At 58.9% G+C, this 8,584-nt stretch overlaps 1 protein-coding gene across 2 annotated transcripts; it reads right to left on the reverse strand.

Moving 5' to 3' along the window:
* Positions 1 to 706: 706 nt before the first annotated feature.
* Positions 707 to 8,308, reverse strand: TMEM61 (transmembrane protein 61). 2 transcript variants are annotated; one of them, XM_065672545.1, is made up of 3 exons: positions 8,161 to 8,308; positions 3,712 to 4,122; positions 707 to 1,167 (listed from the first exon to the last, which is right to left on the reverse strand). In XM_065672545.1, the coding sequence occupies exons 1-3, from the start codon at positions 8,265 to 8,267 to the stop codon at positions 879 to 881; spliced, it is 807 nt and encodes a 268-aa protein (XP_065528617.1). In that variant the 5' UTR covers positions 8,268 to 8,308; the 3' UTR covers positions 707 to 878. The 2 variants fall into 2 exon arrangements, with proteins under 2 accessions (XP_065528617.1, XP_065528618.1); XM_065672546.1 differs by lacking the exon at positions 8,161 to 8,308 and adding an exon at positions 4,237 to 5,435.
* Positions 8,309 to 8,584: the final 276 nt, after the last annotated feature.

The raw sequence follows: 8,584 nt of genomic DNA on the forward strand, positions 1-8,584 counted from the left end.
TCTGGTGGGATGGAGCAACCAGCAGCAGCCCCGGTGCAGTTGTCCATTCACAGAACCCCAGACTGGTTTGGGTTGGAAGGGACCTTAAAGCTCACCCAGCTCCAATCTCCTGCCACGGGCAGGGACCCCTTCCACTGGAGCAGCTTGCTCCAAGCCCCTGTGTCCAACCTGGCCTTGAGCACTGCCAGGGATGGGGCAGCCACAGCTTCTCTGGGCACCCTGTGCCAGCGCCTCAGCACCCTCACAGGGAAGAGCTTCTGCCTAAGAGCTCAGCTCAGTCTCCCATTTAACTCTGAGCCCATTCCCCTTGTCCTATCCCTGTTATTTGTATTTTAATCACCAAAATAAGGAGAAATAACGTTTCCTCCGGGCAATGCCACACACCCGGCCGTGGCGAGCAGGGAGGGGGCTGTGCCCTGTGTTCATGTGCTCAGGCGCATGGGATGCTGCCTGGAACACCAAGTGCACTTGGATGCTCTGAACAGGCACGCGAGCCACTGAACATCTCCAAACCAAATGAAGCGATGCGTGGGAAGGCAGCGTGCAGGGAAGGCGAGGTGGAAAGGATGGATGCGGCTGGAAGGGGCATGGCGAAGGCGCAGGAGCAAACAGGGCAGCACGGGGCTGATCTTCTCTGCCAGGCTCCTTGTGTTTTGCTGCAGGTCTTGCTCTTGCTCCGGGCTCAGAGCGCGGGGTGCGAAGCATGTGCAACCGGCAGTGGTTTTATTACAAACACCAAGGCTTTCAAACATGCCCGTGACCTCCCCGCTCCGAACGCATTCCCAAGGGACCCGCAATCCCGACGGCCCGGGAAGCCGCAGACCCTTTCCCCTCCTGACCCCCAAGCAAAGGAAGGGGCTGGGTTGAAAGCCGCCAGCTCAGACCCCCCGGACGCTGATGTTTTCGTAGCTGGGGGGAGGCGTTGCTTGCGGCTCCCCCCGGTCCTGGGTCTCCAGCCAGGACGGGCTGGGGCGGAACAAGGCGCTGTCGGAGGAGCTGCGCCGGCGGCCGCACTGCCAGCCCTCGTCCTCCTCCAGGTACCGGTACAGCGGCGGAGTGAGCTCCTCCTCCTTCCTCCCCGGCGGGTGGATGTAGGCTGCGGTGTCGGGGGCAGGTCTGCAGGTCAGAGCCTCCTCGTAGGTGGGGATGGCGCTGGCGTCCCAGGAGCTGCAAGGGAAGGCAAAACACAGCAGTGCCCCACGTCAGTTGGAGCATCCCAGGGCTTGTCAAGCAGAGCATCCTTGTGCCTCATCAAGCAGAGACAGCCCAGTGCCCCATCAGCTGGAGCACCTTAGCACCCATCAGCTGGAGCATCCCAGCACCCATCAGCTGGAGCATCCCAGCACCCATAAACTGGAGTAATTCAGAGCCCTGTCAACAAGAACATCCCCATGTCCTATCAGCTGGAGCATCCTGGTGCTCATTGACCGGAGTATACCAGAACACTATCAATCAGAGCATCCCTGTGTCCCATCAACTGGAGCCTCCTAGCCATCATCCCCCCACCACCTGGAGCATCCCTGAGCATGATAGGCATATGTGTTTTGGGGATGGCACACGGGCAGGTTTTGCATGCCCAGGGTCAAGGCAAGCCCATGTCAGCCACTTGCCAGCAGCAGAAGGGTAGGGAACCACACAGGAGGAAGGGACCATCCATCAGACCTTGTGACAAGGCAGTGTCACCCTGTTCCCACTGTGTTTATAACCCCCAACCCAACACAAGGAAGGGCAGCCTGGCAAGGCAGCCTTGAAGAGCTGCCTCCTCTGGCATTAAGGGCTACAGCTGCAGGTGTGATGGCTACAAAACAGCAGAGATGAAGGCTTTGAGACATCTGCCCCCCCACATTGTGCACTGCACTGGGCAGGAGAGCATCCTCATCACCTGCCTAACCCCAGAGCCACCCCCATAGCACAGAGGCTGCCAAAGGAGCACTTTGGCACCCGGCATCCCACTTCAATGTGGTCCCACTCACCAGAGCCCTCCATGCACAGCCTGGAGCCACTTCAACAGCGCTTTGATGAGCAAACACAGCTTGTGTACAGGGAAAACCTCCACCAACCTTTGCCCTGTGCCAGGTCCTGCTCAGCACCCTGGGTGCAGCCCCAAAGACAGGGAGGCTCTGAAAGCAACCCAGCACCCTCTTGCTTTCACACATGGAAACCCAGTGCTGTGTGCTCAGGGAGGCTGCGAGTATTGGAGAGGCACAGCTGGTCCAAAGGGAAAGCTGTGATGCTCCACTGGGATGCCTCCATCCCGAACTGGCAGACCCATACCCCACACCTACCGCTCCAAGCATCCGCACCGTGGCCTTTGCCAAACAGGCTCAGCTCACAGAGGAATGCTGCCTCGGCAATGCGGAGAGGAGGGTTTCTCCCAGCACAGGATGCTTTGCTGAGTGAGTGCCAGCACAGCTGGGGCTGGAGGAGCTGCCACAGCGCCAGCAGTGCCAGGAAGCTGCCTTCCCACTGGCGCAGGAGCTGGGAGCTCCGGGAAGGGGACATTCCTCATGGGAGGCACGGCAAAGCCCACCATGGGAGGAGGAAACCTCCCCGGGCTGTCAGCCCGGCTCAGGCTCTCAGCCCCGGCTGCTCCGATGGGCACTGAAACCCCTGGAGAACCAGGAACGTGCTCCCCGCTCCCGATGAATTTTTATGGATTCGTGTCCTTAAGAGCTTCTTTTCGTGCTGCTTTTCCCCAGAGCCTGATTCAGGCCGGAGCCAAGACCTCTGCTGTGACCCCATAGGGCAGCACTGGGAAGGGCCGGCTGGCTCCGCTTCCACAGCAGCCTCTGGAAAAGAAACCCTTCCGATCAGAAAGCTTTTACATGGAGAAGTGGGAATAAAGCTCAGGCTCACGTAGGGAGAGTCTGGGGACACAACAAGCAGTGAGGGGTCTTTCCACACCCCAAAAGAGGCTTTGTAGAAGGACTCTTTGCCTGTGCTCCCGGTTTAATGCCAATCCAAGGAGAATTGTCCTGCTCTTTTGCCTTTAACCCCCCTTTTAACATAGGCTTTGCTTCCATTAAAGGTGCCATAAACCCCCTCGTCCTCACAGAGCACTGCAGAACTGTGGTGCAGGGGAAGGTTTCAAAGCTGGAGGTCTGGATAACGCCCCCCCCCCCCCAACCACCCCGAAATCCAGACCTTCCGCCAGGAAACCAATGTAGTTTTCTGCTTGGTGGCTCTGCTAAGGAGATGCTGCCTCGGCTGGTGATGGCCCTGCAGGGCAAGGAGAGCCATCTGCAGCTGAGCTGGATGCGGGAGCAGCCAGTGTGGGCATGGAGAGTGCCTGCAGGGAGGGGAGGATCATAGACCCATAGAATAGTTGGGGTTGGAAGGGACCTTCAAAGCTCATCTGTTCCAGCCCCCTGCAACGAGCAGGGATGTCTTCAAACGGATGAAGAACTGCATCCAGCCTGGCCTTGAGCACTGCCAGGGATGGGGCATCCACTGCCTCTCCGGGCAACCAGTGCGGATGCTTCATCACCCTCATTGTAAAGAACATCCAGCCTAAATCTCTCCTCTTTCAGCTTAAAACCATCACCCCAAGAGCATCTGCTCATGGAGCGGGAGGAGAGCCCAGAACGGGGTCTGAGCAACAGCCAGCAGCACAGTGGCGTTACTGCTCATGAGCAGGCTTTGGTACACGGCAGTGCTGGGTCAAACCCACCCTCACCTCCTTCCCACCACCACCACTATGCCGGGACCCACCTGCAGTTCCACTTCTCCGGAGGCTCGGCGGTGAAGTACTGCAGGTCCCTGGGGAAATGGTACTGGTAGCGCCGGGACACCACCCTGGCGTTGGCTTTCACGGACCAGAGGAGCCCGAAGAGGAGCAGGATGCCGCCGATGCCACAGCAGAAGAAGCTGATGGAGCGGAGCAGGGCATTGGAGGAGGAGCTGGGCACCGCCTCGGCCTCCCGGGGGGGCAGGAGGTGAGCGCCGGTGCTGGCTGATGATCCCACCTCCCCGTCGCTCCACCAGGCAAAGCACAGCGTCCCCGTCACCAGCAGCACGGCCCCGGTGATGGTCATGCCATAGCGGAATGAGGCGGCTGCCATCCTTGGGAAGGAGGGTTTAGCAGGGGGGAAGAGGGAGGCAAGGCATGAGAGAGCCCAAGTCCTGCAAGACAAGAAAGGGGTTGAGCGGGATAAGGTCGTGGAAGAGCTGCTAGAGGAGAAAACGGCTGAGTTAGGACCTCTCTACACATTGCAGACGCTTTAGCTACTTATTGACCGTCAGAAAAGGCATTTCCACATCTCAATGGGAAGCCCGTGTGCGGAGCAAAGTCAGAGGCCAGTCTGGATGCATCAACTTCCCGACACCCTCATTTTCAATAACAAGGCAATGCTCCACGGAGGCAGGATGGAAGCCCCAGCCAGGGGAGCTATGGAGGCAGCTCCGGGGACTTGCGTAGCACTTGTCTTTGGGTTCTATTCCAGACTTCCTCCGGAGCTTGGAGGAACGCCAGCAGGGTTTCGGATCAAAGCAAGGCTTACGGAAGAGGTTAAGGAGAGGGACATGAATTTAAGATGTGATCGCTCCTGCATTATCCACGCACATGGCTTCTCCTCTGAAACTGGAGGTAAATCAGTGCTGCGGTGACAGGAGGTGTCTGGCATCCCTGCTCCAAAGCCCACAGCCCAGGGGACTTGGGGCTTTCTCAGGGAAAAGAGCCAAGCACATCTCTGAAAGCCCCAGAGCTGCTATCTCAGGAGGGAGAAACCCCCTCACGTGCTGACAAGGCAGAGGGACCTCACTTAGGGATGGCTCCCGAGACATCCAGCGGCCAGGGACCCCGGTGAGCATTCCCATCACTGATGGGGCCTGCTATAGCTGCACTCCCTGCCACAGCCAAGCTCAGGGCAAGGATGGGAGCAGGAATCCATCCATACCTCCGTTAGAAGTCAGGAATGTGCTGGATGCAAGCTAAACCCTTGGAGAGGGTATGACTGACCACCGAAGTAGGTGTTTGTGCTGTGCTGGTTGGGGTGGCTGAGGCAGCAGAGCACCGAGGCTCTTAGTAACCCACTTTGAGACACCCCGGAAGCAGGGAGGCTGATTCTGCAGGTGGGATAAACACCCTGATGCTGCCAAGGCTGCTCAATCTTCATCCAAATTTGCCTTCGTACACAAAGTCTCGCTCCTGCGGGTCAGCTCCAGCACACACCTTCTCAGCTCCCCGGCACGATCGGTCCCATAGGTGTCATCACCACCTCCGTTATCCCTATCAGGGTGGTTTGGAGTCGGTTTGACAAGCGAAGGGATGAGGCAGTGCCACATGTTCCTGCTGGTTGGCACTGCTCAGCTCAGTGGAGGAGCAGGGAGATGTGGGGAGGAGGAGCTGACCTCTGTGAGGCTCTCGCTCCCCTTTGCCTTCACCAGCAAACATCAAGCATCCGGGCTTGGGGATCCCCAGCTCCCGGCTAACCAGACAGAAAACAGGACCCACCACATCCCCTCTGGCCCTGCTCACTGCCCAGCGGGAAGGCGCAGGTTCAGCTCCCACCTCTTGATAGACAAAAAGCTTTGGATGATGTGGGAATCAAGCACCAGCATCCCCTTAGAGATCCAGTCCTGAGTGACTCCTCTGTGAGGTCTCATAGCTATGGCAGTGCCAGTGGAGAGGCTGCGCACCAGGGCACAGCCAGGGTGGAGATGAGGTTCAAGCACAAAGGTGGGTGGAAGGCTGGATCCGTGCTCCATCCCCTCCTCTGCCTTCATCACTTTGCCTGTATGTCAGTGAACTGAGGATAACCTGGTGGCTTCGGTCTCCGTTCCTCCAGGCAGGGCTCTCCTCCTGCAGCAGGGACTTAAACTGCACCCTGAGATCTAGAAGCACCCAGCTGGAGCAGGCAGGGAGCAGAGCCCCGCACACACACGCTGTGATCAAGGGCATGTGGAATTACATTATTTCAAGCCATTATTTATCAGATGGGCCCACGAAATGGAAAGGACAAATTACTTTGTAGTGAAAGACACGCCAGCTGATCTAATCTACCTGTAATGAAGGAATCCCATGAGAAGTGGGATTTAGGAAACCTGCAGGAAGGCTGCAGGACTGGGAGCCCTGTGTCCTCCCAGTCCTCTGGAATGCTCTCGTCCTGTGGTCATGATCCCAAATTGATGCCCAGCCAGTGGTCCCCAGCAACATCCACAGGGACCCACAGGGAAGGAGGTGGTGTTCCTGGGCTGGGAGGAGGCAGAGCTTCCCCCCATGAGGAGGGGGCATGTTTAGATGCTCTCTCCTGAATGGCTGGGGCTTGGCTGAGCTGAGATAGAGAAGAGACTATCGGAGATGCTGCTAGGTGCTGTCAGGGATCAGCGGCCTTCAACTCACCTCCTGATGTGGGCAGGACTCAGCAGACAAGCTGGGCTTACACTGCCTTGCAGCAGTAGGTGCTCAGGAGAGCGCAAGGGCTCAACTGACCCATGAATCCCACTCCTTTTGAGAGCATCGCATCTTCCTGGCAGGTGTTCAGCCAATGTTCATAGAATCCCAGGCTGGTTTGGGTTGGAAGGGACCTTAAAGCCCACCCAGTTCAAACCCCTGCCATGAGCAGGGACATCTTCCACTAGAGCAGCTTGCTCAAGGCCCTGTAAGCCACAATCCCAAACACCCCTACGGCGCATCTCTCGCTGCAGCTGCACGGAAACGACAGGTCAATCCGAACTGAAAGCCAGGACTGGAGCAGCACCAAGAGCTGGAATGTGTTGGGGTCAGCCTGGCGAGCTCTGGGGGACGCTGCGATCCTGCGTGTGAGCTCTGGGAGCTGCCGCCCGAGCGCAGGGAATTCTGCATCCCCGGCGCTGCGCACATCTGGGAGCGGTGGCAGTGAGGGGGAGGCGGATGTGGAGGGGAGGCGGGGAGCTCTGGGAGTGACGGATTGACAGCTCCAGAGAATAAACTCCTCTCTCTTGACAAGCCCAGCGCCGCGGGGAGCAGCGCTGAACGCTCCCGCAGCCTACTCGTGTTCCCACCACGCGGGTGCAGAGGTGGCTCCTCCGTGCAGGGTGACATTGCCCCTTGCCAGGGCTGGCACAGCTCTCCCGAGCCTCTTTCCAAGAGCCACCACCTTTTCCTTAGCACAGCAACCTTTGGGAGAGCAGGGCAAAAGAGCAGGGAGCGAGATGTGAGACCAGGACAGGACCTGAGTTCCTGCTCCCTGAGCCTGCCCCTGGCTCCACTCTGGGACACTCAGCATCCCAGTGAGGTTTCCAAGGAGCGGCTGCCCCTCCAAAGACAGCTCCCAAACACCCGTCTCTACCAACCGAGCCACTCCAGCGTTTTGCTCTCTCCTGTCTCCTCCTTTGACCTGCTTTGGAATAGCCTTTCCAAGGAAATAGACTTGTGTGTTGCATGTACAAACAACTACCAATGTTAATAGTTTACATAGTTCTACTAAGATGCTGAGAATAGCATCCCCCATATAAAGTTATGCAGATGGTGATTCATAGGGTCCACTAAGCATTACTCAGAAAAACACTCTTCTCCAGCTACAAGAGGAAACGAAAAGAGTTTTGAATCTCCCCCAGTGCCACCAAGACAAAACCCACCTTCCATAGCCCATGTCCCTCCACGGCGCTGACAGCCTGTCCTGCTGCATGCCGTGTGGGCGAAGACATTAAATGTGCCGAAAGGAACACCAGGGAGGGACACAGAGAAGCATGAGGGTGTCATTAAGGAGATTCCTTCCTGCCTCTACCTGAATTTGGTGGTATTATTATTATTATTATTATTGTTATTATTGTTACTATTACTATTATTATTACTACTATTATTACTTCTACTACTACTATATTACTAATACCAATTAGGGGATTGGTACCCATCCAGACCACAGTAATAACGATGCTTCCAGAGGAGCATCCGGGACGCACTGTGCCACCACCTCCCAAGGGCAGGCTCTGATGGAGGGGACCCCTGGCAGGACAAAGCACATGCATCCCCGCCGTGCTCCATCAGGACCAGCCCCCGCCTCTCCAACCCCGACGGCGGCGATGTGACCCCCGCGGCCCCTCTCGGGCCGTGCCCATCACCCGGAGGCACCCCCGGGCCGGGGGCTGCGCTGCCCCCGCCGCCTCCCTCCCGTCGGGCGAGGCCATCGCGGGGTGCCCGTGCCCGTGTCCCGCTACCCGCGGACCCGCCGCCGTACTCACCCGCCGCCGCCAGCCCCGCTCCGGCCGAGCGGCGGCTCCCGGGGAGCCCGGCCCGCGGGGCGGGCGGGGCCGGAGGCGGTGCGGGGCGGGAGGGAGGATGCGCCCATCGGTCCCGTCGGGGCGGCGGCCCCGCGATGCTCCCGGCTCCTCGGAGCGCGGTCCCGGCCCCGGCCCGGTCCTGGGGGAGAACAGAGGCAGTGAATAGAGAGGAAGAAGAAGTCAAAGGCAGCTCCCCCCCGGCCCCGAGGGCAGCGTGCGGCTGCCGGCGGCTTGTGCCGGAGCCGGCTTCCCGGTGCGAGCGCCGGGAGCGGGTCTGTGAGCTCGGCCGTGCCCCGGCTGGGGGGACTCAGGTGCGGGCTCCGCAGGGTCGGGCAGCCCAGAGCCAGGTCACCCGGGGCCCAGGGGACAAGGGACCTGGGGAGAC

The sequence above is a fragment of the Lathamus discolor genome, chromosome 3 (assembly GCF_037157495.1).
Source record: "Lathamus discolor isolate bLatDis1 chromosome 3, bLatDis1.hap1, whole genome shotgun sequence".
In the NCBI taxonomy this organism is placed as follows: domain Eukaryota; kingdom Metazoa; phylum Chordata; class Aves; order Psittaciformes; family Psittacidae; genus Lathamus; species Lathamus discolor.